Genomic DNA, 25,229 nt, shown 5'->3' on the forward strand with positions numbered 1-25,229 from the left:
AGACTAATTATTACTAAAGCATTTGACTCTCCTTACTTAGCAAGGAAGGTTATAGAATTTGATGGACTAGAGAAATTCAAGAACGCAAGGTATCCATGTAACTAAGTGCAATCTGGGAGGGGGAGAGAGAGAGAGACAGAGAGAAAGAGAGAAAGAGAGAGAGGGAGGGAGAGAGAGAGAGAAGAAGAGAGAGGGAGAGAGAAAGAGAGAGATGGAGAGAGAGGGAGGGAGGGAGAGAGAGAGAGAAGAAGAGAGAGGGAGAGAGAAAGAGAGAGATGGAGAGGGAGAGAGACAGAGAGAGAGGGAGGGAGGGAGGGAGAGAGACAGAGAGAGAGAGAGAGGAGGAGGGAGAGAGAGAGGGAGGGAAGGAGAGAGAGAGAGGAAGAGAGAGAGACAGAGAGAGAGAGAGGGAGGGAGAGAGAGACACAGAGAGAGAGAGGGAGGGAGAGAGACAAAGTGTGTGTGTGAGGGGTATAACATTCTACAATCCCTTGTAAAGTCAAGATTACAAGGAATGCTTTTAATTTTACTTATATTAGGATATTAAGTAGAAATGTAATGTCCTTCTTATGTTTTCATTCCTTTTGCATAACATAAAAGAGCTCAGCATTCTATTTCTAAAAGCAGTTTTTGTTGCTTTTAAATCAGGAAATAGCTAGAGTCTGTAAAAACATCAACAGAAAGCTTTCATAGTGCAAATTCCCAATGATATACTAATGTTTAAATCTAATAGCCTTTTCTCAATCCTGAAACTCAATGCTGCCATTGACACTGTGGATATCCTGCTCCTCCTGAGGACTCTCTTCTCAGGGCTTTCATAACACTGATCTCCCTTGGTTCTCCTCCTACCTGAATGACCACTCCTTCCAGTCTCCTTTGCTGATCTCATTATCCATGCCCAGTAATTGTGGATGTCCCCCAAGACTCTGTCCTGAGCCCTCATCTTGTTTAACACCACAGTCTCTCATCACTCGGTGATCTCATCAGCTCCCACGGGTTCAATTATCTTTTCAATGAAAATGATTCCCTAGATCTACTCATCTTTCTCTTGAGCTATAGTTAGGGATCATCAAGTACTTTTTGGATATAGCAAAATGGATGTCTCACAGGCAGCTCAAACCAGACTCATTTATTACCTTTCCCCAAAAACCCTTCCCTCTTTTCTCAACTTCTCTATTAGTTTCAAGGATCCCACCATCCTCCCAATCACCCAAGACTACAACACCTCAGCGTCATCCTCAAATTCTCCTTGTCACTTACCATATGTGTGTGTGTGTATACAGATACATATGTATGTACTTGTATTCACACATACACATACACATCTATATGCATACATATACACATACACATACATATACACACATACTTATGTAAGTGATGATAACAGACTTGATCATTTTCGTTTTTGTGGTAGCCACACTTCATATTTTAAATTTACCTATCTAAATTCATGATGCCAAAACAAACTATGGATATGCACAATACAAACAATTGCTTTAAAAAGTTTAATCTCTCAACAAAGTAGTTTGATTTTGTGATGAAGCAATTCATTACATACCATTGTCTCCTCCTCCAAAAGACCATACAGTCCTTCCATCTTTGGATAAAGCAATTGTGTGTGAACTGCCACAGGAAACCTCCCCAACATTGCTAATGTCCTTTACTAATGTTGGGATGTTCCGGCTATTGCTGTCACCATGACCTTAGGAGAGTATGGAAAAAGAAACAATGTCAAATTCATGTTTCTCCCCCACCCAATACTTCACAGAAAGAATGACAATTTGAAGTAAAGGGCATTATAAACCATAGCTAACCAATATAATGGAATGCAGAGATCATGAGTACACTGTGTATATTTATGACCTTTCCTCTTTGAAAAATATTTTTTTACAATAAGTGACATACAGTTGGTTGAATTTTACTGAAATGTCTTCAATTTATTATTATACTGTTTTGAAGATAACCTGAAAAATGTCTAAACTGATATTCCACATTTGCAATTTAAAATTCATAGCAATGCAAATATTCAGACTACCAACGAGATGTATATACATAATTATCTGCTAAATACAAGCAAACACATTATGTCTGTCCAAAATTTTAGGCTGAAACTAAAAATTACTTGAAGTGTAAAATTTTCTTGAAGTGTAAAATTTGATATTCAACTCAACAAGTTCAGCAGCTATTGCAAGATACTGTGATGAGCACTTAAGTACAGAAAAACGAAAAAAATCATCTTTCAAGAATCCTTGCTCTCCAAGAGCTTATAATGTAATAGGGGGAATATAACAAGTGAATAATTATGACAAAAGGGAGGATGGGTTAATAACAAGGACATGTTAAAAGCAAGTTAAATACAAAATGTTCTGGAAAAATTAGAAGAGAGTCATCACTTTCCACTGAGATCAGATCACACATCAAGTATGTAACACCATTGAGGATTTCAACAAGCCAAGACAAGGGTATCTTGGGATCCCAAGTTTTAAAGCTATATATATGCAACATGAGAAATAAAGAAGGCAGTGTATTTCAGGCAAGGGAGAATGGTATAAATGGAGAAAAGAGAGTTAAGAACAATATCACAGATTAGCAAGCAGACTATTTTAGCAGATCAAATACATGCAGGGGCATAGCATGAAATAAGGCTGGAAAAATATTCTTTAGTCATATTGTGAAAGCCTTTAAATAACATTCTGAAATGTAGGTGACATAAAAACAAAAGCATAAAAAACTCATTTGTAAAAATTATCAAACCTGGTATGTATTTTATTCTATAGTCAGACCCATATATTAGAAACATTATGTTAAAAGTAAAAAATGTCATACTATTAATCTAAGGAAACTACTACCATTACTATTTAGTGATTGTAACCTTTCCATTTTCCCTCTTTAAATAATTTTAGTGTTAGAATTACCTAATCTTCCAAAATCTCCTTCACCCCATGTATACAATTCACCATCTTCAGTGACAGCAGCACTGTGTCTATATCCAGCTGACACACACACAACTACCTGCATTAAACAGAAAAAAAATTGGATAAATGTTGTATTACCTAAATATGCCATGCCCAATTTCCCCACAGGACGGCCTGAACAGTTTTTCTCCCAAAGACCTGGTAGCTCTCAGTATTCACAAATGATCATGTTTCCCTTAGGCAATACTGCGCCACCCAGGAATCAGGCCTTGTCTTAGTGATGAAAGCCACAAATACTATCATTCACATTTATAGAGCAAACCCCTCAGAAAAGCTTTAGAGAAAAAAAGTTTTTACAAACACTCCTCATAAGAGTCCTAGGAGGTAAGGTAATGCAAAAATATTATTATCACCATTTTACATTTGAGAAAAAAATCTAAGAGGGTAAATGCTTTCCTGAGTACTATGTACCAAATTAAATATTAGAATAAGTCTTGAAAATTTAGATTTTCAACTTTTGACTGACTTGATACTTTTTACTCTTGTGACAACCATACTTCATATTTTAAATTTGCCTACCTAAATTCACAGTTCCAAAACTTACACAGAATACAAACCATTGCTTTAAAAAGTTTAATCTCTCAAGAATTCAAGTTTTGATTTTATTTTAATTTTAAAAACTTTAGATTTTCTTTATATTATGTGATACTATTTTTCTGGAACTAGATACAGGACTGCCTTGAACCTAATTCAAGCTACTACTCCACAATTTCAAAATACCATGATCTAAACACAGTACATCTAAGTTCTAAGAAGGACAAAATGGCTACATTTTGTAACCACAGAAATAACTCCCAGAAGTTAATTCAATATTTCTAAGAGAGGAGAGAAAATAACTAAACAGGACAATAAACCTTGAAAATGCTTTTTCAGTTTTTTTAAGTAGATTACAACATTAGGGACATGTTGTAATGTAATCCAGGGAACAAAGATACCTCTAAAATGGGCTGGAAGATACAGTTATCTGTTCAGAGGAACAGTAGAGGTGAGAAGAAAAAAAATTACTACACATATTATGCCTTCTTGGCACAATATAATTTGCCCTCATTTTAGGGAATGTTGTACCACACAGAAAATTCATCAGTCTATCATTATGTGACATCTTTCCTTCAAAGAGCCCAATATTCAGTGATTCAATTCAACAAACTATGTTCAAGGCACTGTGCTGGGCATGACAGAATTTTTTAAATGGTAATGTTTGATATTAACTTGAAAGGGAAAAGTAAAGAGAAAACTGAAAAGAATTTGAGAAAGAAGATTCCATTTTATTGAAATTTTTAAAATGCTCAGCTCAAGTTCCTAGAAGAAATTCTATTTATCAAGATCCACTGTTTCACAAGTACTCCTCTGACGTTTTCAAGGTAAAAAGAGGCCAAAAACAGACGTTGTACTGAGAGTGATATCTCATCAACTCTGTACTCAGCATGAAATTCACTAGACATATAAACCCAATCAGATTATATGTGGGACAAATGTTTTATTTTTAATTAAATTTCAAAAGTAAAATCAAAATTTTAACTCTAAAATATAAATCATACAAAAAACCCCCACAGTATTAAAGAGATGTTTTTGATAAATAACAAATTAGATAAAGTATCTTCAATCTCTTAAGCAAATTCAAATTATACTTGGATTATCTTTATGTAACTGAGAATAAAAATACAAGCAACAGACGAAAGAAAAAAGCTTTTGAAAAAGAATGTATCAAAATAAAAATACACTTTAAAAGATGTTGTCAATTTTTAACAACAAAAGAAATTTTTACATACCTTACCCTGAAGCGGTCCCTGAATAAGTTTAGGATACTTCTGTGTTGAACTATTTCCATGTCCCAATTTTCCATAATCACCATCTCCCCAGCTGAAGACTTCACCTTCAGTTGTAAAAGCTAATGTGTGCCCATCTGATCCTTTAGAAGACGACACCTTTTTAATAGACCGATGAGGCTCAAATGTCAACTTTTTTAGAGTAGACTGATTGTTGGAATCTCCAAGTCCTAGTCTGCCATAACTGCCTTTACCACAGGCTCTAACCGAACCATCCGTAGATATTACAAAAGTGCAATACTGTCCAGCTTCAATCTAATAAAACAAATAAGGAATAATTTTAAACAGCATTTTTCATATACTATAAACATAACACTGAATTTTTAGAGGTAGCATGATGGAGTACAAAGAAGTCTGGGATGCAGTTAAGAAGACCTAGGGTTCAAGTTCTACTCCTGACCCAAACTGTGTGACCAGAAGCAAATTACAACTTCTTAGTGCTTCCAGGCACTGCCTAATAAGAATTACTGATCTGTATCCATTAAATAAATCTGTACACACGGAAACCTTCACACTGCTGAAATAAAAGTACCATGCCAAAAACTGTAAAATTTTAAAACTGGATTTTGCAAGAAAATCTAAAGGAAATCATTTAAGGCAATGTAATTTATGGCTTCCTGTGTTGTGACTAAATACAATGTATAAAAATGCATTACTGATGCCTTTTTCCATGTTGAACTGAACTTTTAAACTTCAAAAGTAAGCTACATTTCACCTTTTCAGGCACTGACCAAATCAAAATTAAATAAAATTACATTTGAAAATTTTATTTAGCCTTAAAGAAAAAGAACGTAATGAATTTTTGTATAAATCCCACAACAGTATGGGAGGTAGTTTGCTCTACTAGAGGAAATGCGTTTTAAAGATTACGTTCTGTGCCAATATGACAAAAATGTATTTTAAGGAAAACCCAATGAAATATGCACAGAGCTCTATTTAGGCTGGAGGATGATTAAAGTTTCTTTTTGTTTTTATAAATATTTTTTAATTACATGTAAAAATTTTTAACATTCATGTTTTAAAATTTTGAGCTTCAAATTCCTCCCCTCACTGAGAAGGCAATTAATTTACTCTAAGCTATATATGTGCAATCATGCAAAAAAATATTTCCATGGATTAGTCACGTTGTGAATGAAGAGACAAAAAAGAAAGAAAATTTGTAAAAGTACGCTTCTATCTGCATAGACTCCATCGGTTCTTTCTCTGAAGGTAAAGCGCATTTTTCATCATGAGTCTCTTGGAATTATCTTAGATCACTGCGCTGCTGAGAGGAGCTAAGCCATTCACAGGCAATCATGTTACAATGTTGCTGTTACTGTGTACAATGTTCTCCTGGCTCTGCTCCCTCTGCATCCGTTCATGTCAGTCTTTCCAAGTTTTTCTAAAAAGTATCATGCGCATCATTTCTTATAGCCCAATGGTACTCTATTACATTCAGATACTATAGCTTGTTCGTTCATTCCTCAATTGACAGGAATCCCCTCAACTTCCAATTCTCTGCCACCACAAAAAGAGCTACTATAAATATTTTTGTACATGTCTTTTTTGCTTTTTAAAAAATTTCCTTAGGATATTAGAAGCTTTAAGTAAACTATTAAGATTTAAAAATCAATCTAGAAAATAGTCTGCTTCACAGTTTAATTTTGTTTTCCTTTAGCAAAATGTCAATTTATCACACTAAATGTATAATCAGTATGTAAATGAAAAAGTGTAAAACATGATTTTTTTAAAAAACAAAAACTTCAGACCTAGGGAAAACAACAAACATTTCTCATAGCTTTTAAAATGATAAAAAAGAAAAGTATGGAAAACAAAGATGGAAAAGAATTAGTTAAAATTTGCAGCTTAAAAAAAAAATCACTCTTAATGTTTCTTTCATAAAAATTGTTGGCATGAAAACACAGACATACAGAGTTTTCATTTCAAAAAGCACACAAAGAACTTACTGTCTGCGCATCAGAAAAACTTGGTGCCAATTTAGGTTGTAGTATTTTTTCTTGTGTCCCTTCTACCAATTGATGACTGCTGTTACTACCCCAGACATAGACCTCACAAGTTTCAGAAACAATGGGTGCATCACCAGTTTGAATGCTATCTGGGCTGGCACACGTTCTTGAGTAATCAGAAGCCATTCTGCAAACCTGTCAAAATTAAAAATATGCAATTAATATTTGGCACACTCTCAGAACTGTCTTTAACCAATGCCTTTTGAAATTACTAGGTTTTTTTCAACTCTCCTCCCAATACTCTCAAATGCTGAAATGTTCCAAAACAATCTCTTAGGCATCCTTATGACAACTGAACTATGAATTTAAAAGAATGAATGGCCACTACTTTAAATTGTAAACTACTAAAAAGCAGTTATTAAAGATGGCAGAAATTATTCCAAAGAACTCATATCTTATTTGTGTTCTTTTACTTTCCTTCTAGCTCTGGCATAGTCTTTATATTAAACTTCAAAATCTAGTCCCCTTATTTTCCCTGCTTAATCATGTAAACCAACAAAATCTTATCTTCAGAAATCATCAACGTAGTGGACAATGAGCACAACAGTAAATAAACTGTAGTAGAAAAAAACTTAAAATACAACCTCTAAAAACCACTTTCCAAAAAAGAATATGTATTTTAGGTATACTTCTAGCAGTAGAACACAAGACAATCTTAAGGGTCTATTGAATACACATTCAATACACAGGGTGTTAAAACTTAATCAGTGACTCTACTTTTCCATGCTCATAAGAAGACTTAAGGTTCTACTGAGAGAAAATGGAAGATGAGTAAATGCAATAATCTTTTTATTTATTTTTACTGCACGAGCTTACAGAAGAAATTAGGGCAGTAATAAAAAACAAAAAGTTTTAATAGCTAAAATACTCTACTCACCTACAGCCTAGATCTAGCAATGAGTTATCTTTATGAGTACTATATATGACATACTATTTGAACCTTAAATAATTAAGTGAAATGTAATTCAGACACATCCCCAGCTTGAGCTCAAGACTTAATCAGGCTGTATTTACATACCTCTTCAAAAAGACACAAAGCTGCCTCGTAGAGAGAACACAAGCCATCAGGTGTTCTAGTTGGTTCCCTCCATTGACTTCGATCAGCAGATGAACCCTACAATAAAAACATTTTGGCAAATTCAATGAAAGGAAACTGACACGTTTGTCACAGGTTAATTCTACAAAAGAAATTCATTTATCACAGGAAATGTTAACAAGACTATGGGCGTTAAAGACACCGCGACTGATACCAATCTATTACTACATTTACAGGTATCTATTAATATACAAATCTGAAGTGTTTCAACAGATCTGATCATAAAGTAAAATTCTATATATCGATTTTATTTAGTCCCACTAATTCCTATATTCCTTACTGGAAGAATCGTAAACTTAAAGCAACAAGACCAGACCTTGCTGTTTGACAGAACAAAGACCCAACAAAATATCCAATTATCACAGTCCTAATGATTGCTCATGGCTGGTTTTCAAGCTAAATATTACCTGGCTCCTAGCTTCAGAATAACAGACAATTAGTGCCAGGACAACTTTACTCCAACTCTGAGTAAAGGCTACTCTGGTTCCTAGAAAAAATATTATGCTATGCAGTTCAGGTTATTTACTGTGCCATGGACACTCCCTCTCTACCTTTTAACCTGTTGAATTCCTAAACATTCTTTAAAACCTAACTCAAATGCCACCCCCCCCCCCAATCAAACCTTCCTTGACCCACCCTAAGTCAGTAACAACTTTCCCACCTGGAACTTTACATAAAACATTGTATTTTGTAAATTATATAAATACAGATGACAGACAAACATCAATCTCCTAAATGTCCTAAACTCCGATGCTCACGTTCTCATTCTCTAACGTATCACTTTGGAATATAATTATCTGTATTACCTTATCACCAAAACTCTAAGCTCCTTAAAAGCAGGAAATGTCTCATCTAAATTTTCTAATGGCCCCAGTGTCTACCCCAGCACTCCAAAAAAATAAGGCACATGTTTACTGAATAAATAAAAATTCTGGCCATAAAACTACATCAGCAATAAAAGCCAGTCCTTCCCTCTCTTGTCTCAGTTTCAAAAAAGCTGAAAGCCATGGAGATGTTAATTCTTTACTCCTTCAAAAAAAAAATCATTTCAAGTACTTCTAGCAAAACTAAAAGAAACTAAAAACTAAAGGTAAAACTAAGAAACTAGAAGCACTTTGGTGCTGACATAAACAACTTCTGACCAGTTCATACTCAAAAACTATCCTTTGATTAAGAAATAGTAACACAAGAAATGAATTGTCTCAATAACCTCTAAAACATCCTATTGGTTTTTTCTAATTCTCCATTCTATAACTGGGACATTATCATTCAGAAAGTTTTATATTCAGGAAAGTAACCTGGGATTTGGAAGTTTGGCCAGCAAGGATAAGTTATGAAACATACAATACTACCAACTAATCAATTAGCAAGTATTTATTAAATGCTTCCTATATGTCAAATTCTGTGCTATGTCCTAAAAACATAAATACAAAAGAAACAGTCCTTGCCCTCAAGGAGAGCATGCATTTTCTCAGGGGAGACAACCTACATGTACTTAAGCAAATGCAACAGATGTTCAATATGATTTTAGAGAGAGAAGTCACTAGTAGCTAAAGGGTGCAGCCAAGGCAACCTGTGGAAGGTGATACATAAGCTGAGTTTAAAAGAAAATGAGGGATTCTCAAGTGGGAATGATAGAAGGGAGGGCAAATGGGAGAAGGGAGCAACTAGAAGTAAACACTTTTGGAAAGGGACAAGATCAAATGAGAGAAAAGAAAGAAATAAAAAGGGGAGGGACAGGGTAAGATGGAAGGCAATATAGTTAGTCTTACACAACATGACTATTATGGAAGTCTTTTGCAAAACGACACATATGTAGCCTGTATTGAATTGCTTGCCTTCTCAGTGGGGAAGGGTAGGGAGGGAAGGAGAGAGAGAAGGTGGAATTCAAAGTATTAGAAACGAATGCTGAGAATTATTATTGCATATAACTGGGAAATAAGAAACACAGGTAATGGGGTATAGAAATCTATCTTGCCCTACAAGAAAAGAGAGAAGATGGGGATATGGGAAGGGTGGGGTATGATAGAAGGGAGGGCACAGTGAGGGAAGGGCTAATCAGAACGCAAGGTGTTATGGGGTGAGGGTAGGGGAGAGATGGAGAGAAAAATTGGAACTCAAAATTTTGTGAAAATGAATGTCGAAATCTAAAAATAAATAATTTTTTTAAAAAATGAGCTGAAGAAGGAAACAGCAAACCACTCCAGTATCTCTGCTCAGAAGAAAAAAAAAGAAAATGAGGGTTTCTAAGACAGAGGTGAATAGAAAACGTATCCAAAGCACTGGAGACAGAAGGTGCATTGTGTGAGAAGTGGCAATAACGCCACTTTGGGTGGTAAGGTGAGTTATGTACAATGTATCTGGAAAGGTTGGATCCATGTTGGAAAGGGTTGTAAATTCCAAATAGGAGAGTTTCTGTTTGACCCTTGATGTAACAGGGAGCCAGTGGAATTTTCTGAGTTGTAACATGGTATTTCAGAAAGATCATGTTGGCAGTTATGTGGAGAAAGGACTGAAGAGAGGAAAAGCATGAGAGGGGAAGACCAGATGCAAGGCCACTGCAGTAGTCTAAGAAAATGGTGATCAGAGCCTGAACTAACATGGTAGCCCAATGAGTAAAAGGAAGGGGATAGAAGCAAGACTTGTTGTAAAAACAGAAATGACAAGACTCTGCAAATGACTGGATAGGTAGGGAAAGGCAGAGGAAAGAGTTGAAGATGGCTCTGAAGTTACACACCTAGGTGACTAGAATAGGGGTACACTCTACAGAAACAGGAAAGTAAATTCTGAAGAGGAGAGGTAACTTATTAGTAAGGCATGAAGGTATTTTGACCTCTCTCTGTGGTAGAAGTATTAACACAACAAAGATGTTCTGATGTTCTGACAATGTTTTAAAATAAAGCATTTAAGCCAATTATAAAATGAGTAATCTTAACGCACTCAAGAGAAAATGTATGTATTTCAACCTATTTTTTATATCAACCTAGCAGGGAAAACGGTGAATTTTTTTGGTTGTTTCAAAGTTTATTTACACACAAGAACATCAGTAGTAGTGGACAGAGTACTTGGGAGTCAGGAAGAACTAGGTTCAAACACAAATCTAAATGTAACTCCGTGATGACAGTGGACAAGCCACTGAACCTCTCAGCGTCCTGAGGTAATCTTCTCAAACTCCAAGTTACAGATGAATTTACCAATCTGCATTCGTAGAGAAATCTGACCACAAAGGTCTTTATCATACTAACTCATATACAAATATTTTCACTAAACTATAGTTTCCACACCAAGCCAATTTGATAAACTGCTCCTTTAAGTATGCTGAAAATGAAACACAATAGTGCATGATTTTTGTTCAGATCTATTATTTTATCCATTTAGGAAATTAAGCATGAAAACTTCATCAATGTAGAACAACTCATCTGTACCTTATTACAACACATATTAACACTCCTCGAATATTATCTGTTGCAAGGAATCATTCAGGATTGCCATTTGCATGATAGCCATTTGTACAACAGCTGGGTTCCTGTATATTGGTATACATTACAGATGGAGATCTTTTCTCATATATTTCACTTCAATGCTTTTATTTACTATGCGATATATGGCTACAAGTGCAAATATAGAGGGTGTGGCACTTACGATGGATGATACTACACTACTATAAAGAGTGGATCTCCATTAACAGAGTGCTGAACTGATTACCCAAATACTAGTCAGAAGCGGTAGATGACATATACAGAGGTAGTCTCCTATGCCTGTTTTCAATGTCTACAGTATTAAGATATATATCTACTTAGACCAATCATCTGTTTTGCTTTGTTTTTTTCCACACTTGACCCTCTTCTCTGTTGCCAGCATCTGTCACTCAGGGTTTCCAACATTACATTAATTTCTGATAGCCACTGTTGCTACCACTGATCCCTACCTCATTTTCTTCCTCTTTCTACTATTCTGTTTTTTTCTTGCCTCGTGGCCCTTTACCTATCCTCTTCTTCTGTGACCTCTCTGTAGCCTCTGACACTATCAATCATTCTCTTCTCAACACTCTCTCTTCTCCTCGTTTTTGTGAAACTACCTTCTCCCAGTTCTCCTCCTGCCCATCCAACCACTCCTCAATCTCTTCTCCTAGACCTCCAGTCTAGCCCACTAACCATGGGTATTCCAGAGTGCTCTTTCTTGTGCCCTCTTCTCTTCTCCCTCTATGCTATTCCACTTGGTAATCTAATCAGCTCTAAGAATTCTATTATAATCTCTATACTGATGATTCCCAGATATACATATTCAGCCTTAACTTCTCTGCCTCAACATCTCCAGTCTTGAATCTCAAACAGGATTTCCCACAGACATCTTAAACTCAACAATGTCCAAAATTGAACTCATTATCTTTTCCCACAAACTCTCCCTTCTTCCTAACTTCTTTATCACTGTTAAAAGTATCACCATCCCTCCAGTCAACTCCTTCACTCTTTCTCACTCCCCAATCCAATCTGTTGCCAAGGCCAGTTGAATTTTTCTTCATAACATGGTTCATATACAGCCCCTTTCTTCTCCTGTGACATTACCATCATGATGGTACAGTCCCTCATCAGTTCCCAACTTTTTATTGCAAAAGCGTCCTGGTAGTCTCCCTGCCACAAGTCTCTCCCTCTATTCCAATCGATCCTCCACTCATCTCTAAAAGCTATCTTCCTAAAGCAAATCTGATCATGCTATCCTCTCCTATCCCCTTCACAATAAACTCTAGTGGCTCCCTATTGCCTTCAGGATCAAATATAAAATCCACTGTCATTCAAAGTCCTTCATAACCTGCCTTGTACACATATACCTTTTCAGTCTTCTTACACCTCATACAGCTACCTGTGCCCCAGCTCTGTGATGCAGTTACCCTGCTCTCTTTACTACTCTTCAAACAAGACATTTTATCATCCATCTCTATTTTCACTGCCTTTCTCCCGTGTCTGTGATGCAGCCATTCTTCATTTTTGCCTCCTGGTTTCATATACATCCCATCTAAAATCTCGCCTTCTAAAAAAAGTCTTTTCCAATTACCCTAAATTTTAGTGCCTTTCCTCTGATGAACTATTTCCCATTTATCCTGCATATAGCTTGTTTGTACATTATTGCTTGCATGTGTGCTGCCCCTATTAGAATATGAGTTCCTAGAGAATGGGAACTGGTTTTTGTATTTCTTTGCATTTCTAGAACTTACCACAAAGCCTGGTACATAGAAGGTGCTTAATAAATGTTGAATTGACATCTTCTGTCCCTTAGCTGTTCCTCTACAATGACTGACTTAGATTCAGTCTTTGCTTCTCAAAATCACAAAATATTACAGCTAGAAGAAACTTTAGAGATTATGTACTCCAAACTTAGATTTCACCAATAAAGGTAATTCCAAGATGAACAAACTGTTCTCTAGCAATACAAGTTAGCACCTATTGTACAATCTATAATCCTAGAGGTTGCCTAGAACACTGAAAGGTTAACTGATTTGCCCAGGGTCACAGAACCAGTACACGTTAAATGTGGGACTTGAACTGTCTGTCTCCAAGGCCAGCTCTCTCATCTACTATGCCATGCTGTCTCTTTTACGTTGGTCATTAAGGACTTTTTTTCTTCCTAGACAACCTAAAGACAAAGGAAAGATATTCCAGTTTGTCCCCAGTATTAAAATTTAAGATGCATCTCTATAAGGAAAAAAAAACTTATCAATCCTATACGAGGTGAATATATCAGCTGGAAGTTTAACAGGAGAGTATGGCATTTCTTCAAAAAAAAAAAAAAGGTGCTAAAACATTCACTAATAACTTATAAAGGAAACCTGGATTCAGGTGTTCATTCTGCCACTGACTAGCGCTATGACCTCGGGCTAGTCACTCACCCTCTTCCAAGCCTCAGTTTCTTCAACTGTAACATGAGAATAAAAATACTTGATGAATGTACCACACAGGTGTAAAACAGACCAAAAGAGACTATAAAAACACTGAATACTGTAACTGCTGTATAAGTCTTGTAAGTTTCATAAAAATGAATACAATAGGCACTGCTAAAAAAAAAACAGAGAAAAGGCAATTAAAAATATGCAACTTATACATTATTAATGCATCATGGAGAAAGTAAATATAGTATTTTACTATACATTAATACATGCCATTCACCCACTATCCCTAATCAATTTAATCACCTTACCTATTTTACATGCCCAATTCAGTCACCTGCCACTCTAAATAAAGTTCTTCTTCCACTGAATTCTTTGGGAAATCTTTAATATTAAATTCCCCTACATTTTAAAATTTGTTTTTCCTTCCACAACACTTCTTCTATTTCTCCCTCATTAAATGAAATCTAAAACCATGCAGATTAGGTTCATTATAAATCCAAGCTATTGAATTTAGCTGGCAGCTGGCCCTCACTACTGTTTGGCTATCTTTTTTTTTTTTTTTTTTGCCATTTCTTCCAAACCTCCACTATTTCTACTCCTCCACTCCTCATTTTCAAAAGATTTTATTCTTACTATTATTATTACTATTTCCATGCCCTGTCTACTTCTTAAACAGGCCTATTCAATGAATGGGTGTTAGCTCACCCTAAGTGAGTACCTGCATAGGCCCTGGCCTAAAGGGCCCAAGGTCTCCCAATGCATCCTGGGTCATCTCCAGTCATCCAGAGGAATATCAGGTCACTAGATGCAGATGGCCCTGGAGAAGTGAGGCTGGTGACCTGCACAGCCCTCCCTCACTCGAAACAAAGTCAAGTGCAAGTCATGTCATCATTTCTCTGATGGCATGGTCTTCTTTGGTAATGAAGGACGAACACACAACATCTCCCCTTCTCCGGGACTCACAAATTCTCAACAAAAAGCATATATTAAGTCCTTACTGTGTGCCAGATACAGTGGTAAGCACTGAAACAAATATAAGCAAAAAGAAAGACAGTCCTGCCCTCAAGGAGTTTACATTCTACTAGGGGAAGACAATATGTAAAAAGAAGCCGGGAAGGGGCTGGGGTGAGGTGTAGAGGGAAAGAAGAAGGAAACCACAAAGGGACAAAGTTGAAAAGCAATCCAGAGAGTCAGGAGTTGAGCCAGGCCAGAGGTAAGCACAGCTGGCACAGATACTTGCTCAAAGTGAGGTTCTGAAAAGGTACCTAAAAATAAGCAGAAAAGTTCATGTGGTAGAGATGTCTCCAGCATGGGACACAGACTTCCTTCCAGTATACACTTCTGCAAGACTAACTTACCCTTTATTTTTTTTCACCTGGGCAGTCATCATCTTTGTTCCCTTCTCCACGACCTTATTTCTGTATTTTATGCATTGATTCCTTTCTCTTGTACCTTAAATATCTCCCTTCTAGTTAGCTTCTTCAAATCCAATTTGCAGTCAGGCTCAGATCTTTGATACTTAAAAAAGAAGCGGGGGAAAAACCTTCCCTTTCACTCAATGACCTCCCCACTCTCATAGTGTCTCGATTTCCTATCACTCTCAAACCTCTTAGAATAATATTCTCTGCATGCCATTTTCACCTTCCAAACCTGTACCACTTAAAAAAAAAATCCTTCAATACTTAGTTGTTTTCATATCAATGCAATTTCAACACATGACTTGGTAAGTATCTATTGCCAAGCACTGCGTATGAAGACACAGACAAACAAATTAAAAAGCTCCTGCCCCAAAGGAGCACACAAGCTATAGGACAGTTGACATGACAGTAATCTGGGTCACAGGGGACCAGAAGCATAGGAAGGCATACTTGTGCTCTGAGAGCTTTAATTTTCTTTTTTCAGTTCTCTTTAAGTTACTTCATTCCAAACTTAGTGACCATAAATAAATACTCAACAGAAGAAATAAAAATAAAATGGCAGTTAACACAACTGTAAACTCTCATCTACTGTTGTTTCTAATTGTACTGGAGCCCCTAGCAACCGTGCTCTACTCTTCTCCCTCAGTGCTAGTCCTCCTCTCCCTATGTGTTCTGTAATGAGCATACTCCCTTTAGCAGACTTCTTGAAAGACCATTCATAACCTTGCGCTTTTGGGGAGGAGGGGATTCCTCTAACAGAAGTTTCCCAACTTATTTTAGCTTGCCACTCCCTTTAAAAAAAAATTCCTCAGCACCTCCCTGAAAATCTACTTTCTTTAACCCTTTAACTTTTTTTAAAAATTGACATCTTTTCAAAAAATATAAAATGTATTTTTAAAAACTGATACATCCTTAATTTAATAACATTGTAAATTTGTGGCTTTTTCCTGCACTGAAATTTTGATGATGCAATTGATGATGTAATTACATTATGTAGCCATATAGTATCATATGTAAACAAGTCATTATAACACATATTCCTGCTGATGCATTCTGGAATTCCAGACAATGTGAAACATGCTCACCTGCCAACACATGATTGTTAAGACTTGTTGGGCTATGAGGGGGAGGGAGAAGGGGAGAGGAGCCAGAGCCAAGATGGCAGAGTAAAAGTAGGGACTTGTTTGAACTCTCCCCCAAATCCCTCCAAATATCCTTTTTAAATGACTATAAACAAATTCTAGAGCAGCAGAACCCACAAAAAGACTGAATGAAACGAATTTCCAGTTCAAGGCAACCAGGAAGGTAAACAGGAAAGGTCTGTTGCACCAGGTTTGAGAGAAAAGTGCAGTTCAGTGCAGGCCATGCCAGAATAGACCAGGCTGTAGCAAACCTGGAGTAGGCCTTGGGAGTGACTGAATTGGCAGCAGCTGCTTTGGGAGCTCTCTGTCCACTGTTGGTAAGGGGAATGAACAAATAGTCAGAAGGAGATTACAAGGGTCTCTTTGCAGGCAATGAGGAAGGACTCTTGTTGCTTTGCCCGTACTTGAATCTAGGAGGCAGTCCTGGGGTGAAGAGGAGCACTAGCCTAGTAGAGCTTGCCGCAGCAGTGGAGGGGGGCCCTCTTCACAGTGCCAGGGTAGAAAAGAGTACTTGTGGTTACTCACAGATCAGGATACAGGTCAGGAGAGGAGTAAACACCTCTCTCTAGATAATACCACCTTGAAAGAACTGAAAACTTACAGGTCCCTATAAGTATCTCAGAAAATAGCTGCACAAAACTCTTGAAGCTTGGGATAGTTCGCCCTCCATACTGGAAACAGAGCCCTACCTTAACAAATACTTAAAAAGTCAAGTCATAGGCTGGGAAAATGAGCAAACAATAGAAAAAACTCTGAATACAGAAACTTATTTTGGTGACAAGGAAGGTCAAAACACACTCAAAAGGCGACAACCAAAGTCAAAAGCTCCTATATCCAAAGCCTCCACGAATGAATCTGAGGTTATGGAAGAGCTCAAAAAGGATTCTGAAAATCAAGTAAGAGAAGAGGAAAAACTGGGGAGAAAGGAGAATGATGCAAAACAAATCATGAAAAACAAATCAATAGTTTGGGAAAGGAGAGTCAAAAAAAAAATACTGAAGAAAATAAAAAACAGACTAAGTCAAATGGCAAAAGAGGTCCAAAAAGCCAAGAGAAGAACACCTAACAATCAGAATTGGCCAAATGGAAAAGGAGGTCCAAAAGCTCATTGAAAAAAATAATTATTTAAAAATTAAAGCAAATGGAAGCTAATTGCCTTTCTGAGAAATCAAGAAATCATAAAACAAAACCAAAGGAATGAAAAAAATAAAAGACAATGTGAAATATCTCACTGGAAAATAGATCCTGGAAAATTACTAGACTACATGACAGCCATTAAAAAAAAAAAACCCTCTAGACATCATTTTTCAAGAAATTATCAAGGAAAATTGCCCTGATATTCTAGATCCAGAGGGAAAAACAGAAATTGGAAGAACCTACCAATCACCTCCTGAAAGAGATCTCAAAATGAAATCTCCCAGGAATATTATAGCCAAATTCCAAAATTCCCATGTCAAGCAGAAAATACTGCAAGCACCCAGAAAGAAACAATTCAAGTATTATGGAGCTACAATCAGGATAACACAAGATTTAGCAGCTTCTACATTAAAGGATTGGAGGGCTTACAATATAATATTCCAGAAGGAAAAGGATGCAGGATTACAACCAAGAATCACTTACCCAGCAAAACCGCGTATAATTCATGAGAGGAAAAAAATGAATATTCAATGAGATAGAGGAATTTTGTGCATTCTTGAGAAAAGACCAGAGCTATATAGAAAATTTGACTTTCAAATACAAGACTCAAGAGAAGGATGAAAAGGTAAACAGAAAGAGAAATCATAAGGGACTTATTAAAGTTAAACTGTTTACATTCCTACACGGAAAGACGATATTTGTAACTCATAAGACCTTCCTTATTATTAGGGTAATTAGGAGTACATAGAGAGGGTGCAAGTGTGAACTGACTGTGAAGGGATGGTATCTCAAAAATAAAATTAAGGGGTGAGAGAGGAATGCACTGGGAGAAAGAGACAAGAGTGGAACAAATTATCTCACGTAACAAGAAAAAGCCTTTACAGCGGAGGGGCAGAGGGAGGAGCTGAGATGGACTGATTGAACCTTACTCCCACCAGAACTGGCTCAAAGAGGGAATAACACACACTCAATCTCTCTTCACCTCAGGAAAGTAGGGGGAAGAGGTGATACAAGGGAGGGCAACTTGGGGGAGGGGGTGGTCAAAAGCAAAACACTTTGGAGGAAGGACTGAGTGAAATGAGGGGGAGAATAGAATAAATGCGGGGAGATAAGATGGAGGAAGTACAGTTTTTCACAACAGGACTATTATGGAAGTGTTCTATATGACTACACACGTATAACTTATATCATCAAATTGCTTGCCCTGTCAATGAGGAGGTGGGGGAGGAACAGAAAGAATTTGGAACTCCAGGTTTTAAAAATGAATGTTAAAATTGTTTTTACATATAACTGGGGAAAAATAAAATATTAAAATAAAATTTAAGAAAAGATCTGCTGGCAGACTTGACCAGTTATTGGTTATAACTTGCATTTGTGTCTTTATTTGAAAAATAATGTAATCACTATAACTTTAACTCTGTTATACAAGAGTTGAAACATATACGAACGGTTTTCCAAAATTTTCTTATTTTCTCTTCTTTCCTTATACTTCCACTACCCCCTTATTTTTATTCAATGCCCTCCAATTGCACCGGAGGCTACTACCATTCCCCTCTCACCTCCCATCATTCCAGCACCATTCCCCCCCGGCAGGAGATGGTATCGCCTACTTTCGGAACCTGTGCCTAGAACTTGACATTGGACAGACACCACTACTACGGGCAGGCTGTCTACCTGCTATCCTGTCCCCTTCTCCCTTTAGGACTGAACCACTTTCCTTTCCAGATCTACATCTCTGAAGAAATCCTTGGTTGTTTCTCTTGTACAAATCATTGTGGGTAATGTATAACGGCATACTCAAATACAAAATTGTGCCCTTCTTCAACACCCTATGGATGACTTGTAACTTTCACTCTTTGAGGCTCTGGAGGCTCTTCCACTTCTACCTGTGCTGTATGGTGTGTATAGAAGAAAGCCTGTAAAGTTGTTGTGATGAATCAAAAGTTTCTTGCAATAAAAAATAAACACCACAGGAGCACCTGCATTCTCTTTGAATTAAACTGCTTGGCTGATTATATTATTTTGACATATGCAAAGAAGATATCTTGTTGGAAGAAAGCCTTTAAAGTCTACGCTTTACTCTGCTGAATCAAAAACTTTTTACAACAAATAATAAGCATCATAGGAGAACTTGTATTCTCTATATCTTGAATTAAATTTCTTGACTGTAAAGACATTGTCAAAGCCTGCTGATTATCTTTTGAAAGTGTCTGATGCCCTCACTGTGTAATCCACAGGGAACTGAAGAGGGACACACTGTATTTGAACTCATAGAACTCTTATAAAGCTGGGAAAGCAGGCATGAATCAATAGTTATTAATATTCTTGTCATACTTTCCTTGAAATACTATGGTACAAGGTTGGTTTTTTTTCCCCTTCTTTTTTCCCTTAGGAATATCAACATTAAGTATGTTCAAGAACAAAAATAAAAAGGTAAAGGTACACAAAACTGAAGTGCCACATAGTTTGGTTTGGTTGTCCTTTTTTTAATCTGACATTTATTGAGAATATGACACCATGCTAAACCTATCTTTTTTCTAGATTTATTCAACTATATAAAAAGCCATTAGCTAAGCAAACTGTCCATTTAGTCTGCAAATTCTTTTTCCCATATTACTTACATTTGTCATGCCTATTCACTTTTTTACTGTTTATTTTTCAAGTGACAAGTATTTTTTAATTATTCTGTCCCTCCCAATTATCCCCATCCCTTAAGCAAATTTTTAAAAAACCACCCAAAATATAGCTCCATAGCTATAAAACAAATTTCCACATTAGCCATGTCTAAAGGTGAGTGCCATGCCTCATATTCATTCTTTTGGAACTATGGTTTACCAGGGTTCTAAAAGCCTTTCAAAATTGTTCTTCTCTAATCATACATACATAAATACATACATACATACATATCATACATACATAAATTAGTTTCACTTAAGTTTTTCATAAAAATGTACACCTTTCTAAAAAATTCACATTTCCCATGGTAGTTCCAACTCTGCCACGATTTCATGTCCCAATCTGAACTTCCTTCTGTTTTCTGTTCATTTTTAATGACTGGTTGATTCTTTTCTTCTTGTTTAAGGTCCCTAGCACTATTCCCAATGCTTCTCCAATTCTCTCCTTTAATAAAAAGAATAAAAGCCCCTTGTAGCAAATCAGTCACTCAAAATAAATACAGACATTGGTGGTCTCTGAAAAAGTACGTCTCACTGTGCGCCTCCAATCCAGCGCCTCTGCGCCAAGAGATGGGAAGCATGATCAATTATCAGCCTTCTGGAGTTCATAAAACTACCACTTCTAACAACCACATAATTGATGACGGCAGTGCTGTGGATGTTACAGAAACTGCTCGCTTCATTCTGCATCAGTATGTACAAGTCCTCCCAAGATTCTCTGAATTTGTTCCTTTCTTATGTCACACATTTGTCCAGTCACTCCTCAACTTATGGGCACCCATTCTGTTTCCAGTTCTTTAACCACAACTAAAGGTTCAGACATAAATATATCTGCATATATGGTTTACTCTCCCTCTTCTTTGATCTCTTTGAGGGCATAAGGTGGGTAGTGATAACAGTGGTTCAAGAAGTATGCACAATTTACTGACATTGGCAGTATGATTCCAAAATGCTTTCCAGGAGGGCTAGACCACTTCATATCTCCAATAAGACTGCAGTAACATGCCAGATCTCCCCACAGCCCCTCCAACAGTTCTCATTTTGCTTCTATCTTTGATGATCTTGGCGTGTGTGAGATGGAGGTTCAGAATTGTTTTGATTTGCATTCCTTACTATTAGTTATTTGAAGTATTTTGTCCAAATATGTGTTACTAATTGCTTATTAACAACTATTCTTATTTGAACATTTATTTATTCTTATAATATATGAATATTGTATTATATGAACATTCACTTACTGGGGAATACCTCTTATTCTTATTTTTTTTATTAATTTCCTATATATTAGGGGATATCTTTATTAAAGAAATTTGCTATAAAGATTATTCCCAGTTAATTGTTTCCCTTCTAATTTAAATTAAATTGTGTGACTGCAAAAATCACCAACAAAAAAAAAAAACACTGCAGCTTTATATAACCAAAATTATCAATCGTACATCCTATTATTATCTCCTAAACTCCCTTATTTGATCATGACTTCGTCCCTTAATCCAAAGTTTTAAAAAGTATCACCTTTCCTGCTCCTCTAATTTACAAGATGACCTTTTTTAATATAGGTATTATATTAATTTATATTGCTTTTTTTAGCATATGACATGAAATGCTGATCTAAAAATGTTTTCTGCCAAATGGCTTTCCAACTTTCTTAGGTGTTTTAATAGTGAATCTTTACTCCAGTAGTAAAAGTCCTTAATTACCAAACATTATGCCACTACGTTTAGTTTTATCTGTATTTTGCACGTATATTATGATCTACTACGTGCCAGCTCTATTTAAAAACTCAGGACACAAAGAAAGGTAAAAGACAGACACTGCCTTTAAAGAGCTCACAATCTACAGCAGCTAGATGGGGCAATGCACCAGTCTTAGAGTCAGGAGGACCTAGATTCAAATCCAACCTCAAACACTTACTATGTGACCTTGGGCAAGTCACTTAATCCTGACTGCCTCAACAATAACAACAAAAAAGAACTCACAATATAGTAGGAGACAGAATGTGCAAACATCAATTTATAATGCATAAACAAGCTATATATAAATCAAATTGGAAATTATCAACAGAAGGAAGGCATTAAAATTAAGAAAAACTGGTAAAGGTTTCCTGTACTAACTTTTTTTTTATTATTACTGCCTTGTAATACAGTTTGAGATTTGCTACTACTAAGCTCCTTTTCTTCTCACAGTATTTCTTTAGAGATTCTTGACATTTTGTTCCTCCAAGTAAATTATCATTTTTTCCTTATAGAATTATATAAAGTAACTTTTTGATAGTTTGATTGGTATGGCACTGCACGTGAAATCATTTAGGTAGTACTGTCATTTTTATTACATTGGCACAGCCCAACCATGAACAGTTTGCATCCCTCGAATTTAGACCTTTATTTCTGTAAAAAATATTTTATAGTCTCACTCATAATTTTTTCATGTCTCTTGGTATTTTTCTATGCTTATTGTGAATAGATTTTTTAATCTCTTCCTAATGAGTTCTGTTGGTAACATAGAGAAGGAATGATGATTTCATGAGTTTATATTGTACCCTGCCACTTTGCTAGTTATTACTTTTTTTCTATTAAAACTTTAGTTGATTCTCTGGCGTTCTTTAAGAATGCCATTACCTCAAATATAAAAAGTGATCATTTTGTTTTCTTCTTTGCCTATGCCCAATCCCTCAATTTTTTTCCTTGTCTTATTGCTAAGAGCTGGCACTTCTGAAATATCAAATAATAGTGGGTACAACGTTCATCCTTCCTTTAACCCTGATCGTAACAAAAAGCCCTGTAACATTTCTCCCTTACAGAAATACTAGCTCTTATTTGTAAATAGATACTATTTATCATATTCAGAAATAATCCATTTATTTATATGCTTTTCAGTTTTTTTAATATTAACTCATATTTTTTCAAAAACTTTTTCTGGATATAATAATGTGGCTTTTTGAAAAAAAACTAATATGATCCATTGCAGTTTGAACCAGTCCTGCATTCCTCAGTATAAATCAACTAGGCTACAGTGAAATCTTTTTAAATATTGTTGCAGCCACCTATTCAATATTTTTGCACTGATATTCACTAGGGACACCAGTCTAGAGCTTTATTTCTCTGCTTTATTTTTCCCTGTTTTAGGACTCAAAAACATATTTGTCTCACAAAGTAAGTTTGGTTGGATCTTTTCTTTTCTTATTTTTGCAAACAACTTATGCAATGCTGCACTAAACTGTCCTCTGAACATTTAATTGTTCGTTGAATGTCAAGAATAAAATTCACTTATAAATCCATCTGATCTCGGGATTTTTTTCCTCTCTCTGGAAGTGCCTTTATATTTTATTCAATTTTTTTTTCTGACATATCCAAATTACTCAGCTCTTACTCAGTTTGTCTGGATATTATATATATATATATTAGTAAATATCCACTGTTCACTTATGTTATCAGTTTTATTGGTATTAAATAGGCAGTTATGCAAAAGTCTTATTTTAAACACTACTAGAAGAGCAAATGTTCCATAAAGTGATACTTTCTATTGCCTTTGATGTACAATTGGAAGAGATTATACAATGATGAATTGTTTATCTTTTAACAGGGAGAGAAGAAGCAAATGTCATTCTCAAAATAGTAACGTCTTCAGTGGATGGAAAGAAAATGAAACAAGACAGGTAGAGGGCCTCCGGTAGTTGTGTTCTATTTTGATTGCCTCAGGAGTAGGAAATGGGAAGAAAGGGAAATATACTAGGGATTAAAGAAAGAAGGGGAAGGGTTTTACTGCCTCATGTAATAGATGTGCAGCAAATGAAAATTAATAGTCCTAACTGTGAACCTGGCTAGGATAAAGTCACCCACAAAACAAAGGATAGCACAAAATGGATTAGAAAGTGTAATCTAAAATGTTGCTTACGTAAAAGACAAGTGATATTCACAGAGTTAAAAACAGAGGGCAACAGCAAAATACGCTGAGTTTCAGTTGAATTCATAAGAGTCCAAGTAGCAATCATCATTTCAGATGAGGCAACAGTAAAAGTAAGCAAAATAAAAAGAGATTTTTAAGCAAGAAAATCACATGGCAGTGAAAGGCTTTATAGAAGGTGAGTGAACATGATATACTTATGTGTGCACATAACAGCAACAACTAGCGTGTATGTAGCGCTTTAAGTTTTGTAAAGCATTTCACGTTATCTCCTTTGATCCTCAAAGCAACCTTATGAAATAGGGGTTATTATTTTCCCCATTTTACAAAGGGGGAAACTGAGACTAGAGGAGTTAAATGACTTGCCTAGGGTCACATAGTTATAGTGTTTGATTCAGAATTCAAACTCAGGTCTTCTTGATTCCAAGTCCAGCAACTATGCAGCATGCCACCTGGTGCCCATACCATAACATTTAAATATTTAAAGGAAAAGTTAATCAATTGTAGGGAAAAAACAGTAAAATTGTAATAGTGAAGGGATATCATTATTTCCCTTAGTAATCTAAAATAAATAATAAATAAACTAAAAGCCTGAATATAACTTTAGGAAAGTTATATATGATAGATTATCTTATGATTAACAAATGAAAAGAGAAAAGAGTTTGCAGATTTCTCAGTTGTGTATGACACTTTTACAAAAACTGAAGATGTACCGGGACATAAAAATCTCATGCTACAAAACTAATGCCAAAAGGCAGAAATATTAAACACATCCTTTACTACCCTGTGAAGAAAGAGTTAAAAATTAAATGGAAACGAAATAATTTGACACTAAAGAATTGATGGGTCAAATCAATTTAACATAGGAAGACCGATTAGACTAGCACAATAGTTCAAGCAAGTGATGATGAAAGCCTGCACCAGGGTAGGCACTACGTGAATACGCAGGAGATGTTGTGGAGGCAGAACCAACAAGAATCTGATTGATAAGTGAATGGAGAGAGAATGAGGAATTCAAGAAGCTGTGAAGCTGTATGACTGGTAGGATGGTAATACTCTCAACAGAAAAAGGGAAGTTTGGAAGAGGGATGGGTTTAGTGAGTAAAGATAAGGAGAGTATCATGTAGTAGAGATCAATTGAAATTAAGATGCCTTCAGAGGGTCAGA

General features: G+C 36.0%; 1 protein-coding gene across 11 annotated transcripts in view; it reads right to left on the reverse strand.

Moving 5' to 3' along the window:
- The window catches only part of HERC1 (HECT and RLD domain containing E3 ubiquitin protein ligase family member 1), a 195,637-nt gene that overhangs the window by 149,926 nt on the left and 20,482 nt on the right, over positions 1 to 25,229 (reverse strand). For all 11 annotated transcript variants that reach the window (XM_072613461.1, XM_072613495.1, XM_072613513.1 and 8 more), the window contains exons 3-7: positions 7,829 to 7,924; positions 6,751 to 6,945; positions 4,748 to 5,059; positions 2,919 to 3,015; positions 1,562 to 1,705 (exon numbers count right to left, since the gene is read on the reverse strand). In XM_072613461.1, coding sequence (XP_072469562.1) covers positions 1,562 to 1,705; positions 2,919 to 3,015; positions 4,748 to 5,059; positions 6,751 to 6,945; positions 7,829 to 7,924 — 844 coding nt within the window. The remainder of the gene's footprint in view (positions 1 to 1,561; positions 1,706 to 2,918; positions 3,016 to 4,747; positions 5,060 to 6,750; positions 6,946 to 7,828; positions 7,925 to 25,229) is intronic.

The sequence above is a fragment of the Notamacropus eugenii genome, chromosome 1 (assembly GCF_028372415.1).
Source record: "Notamacropus eugenii isolate mMacEug1 chromosome 1, mMacEug1.pri_v2, whole genome shotgun sequence".
NCBI classification, from domain to species: domain Eukaryota; kingdom Metazoa; phylum Chordata; class Mammalia; order Diprotodontia; family Macropodidae; genus Notamacropus; species Notamacropus eugenii.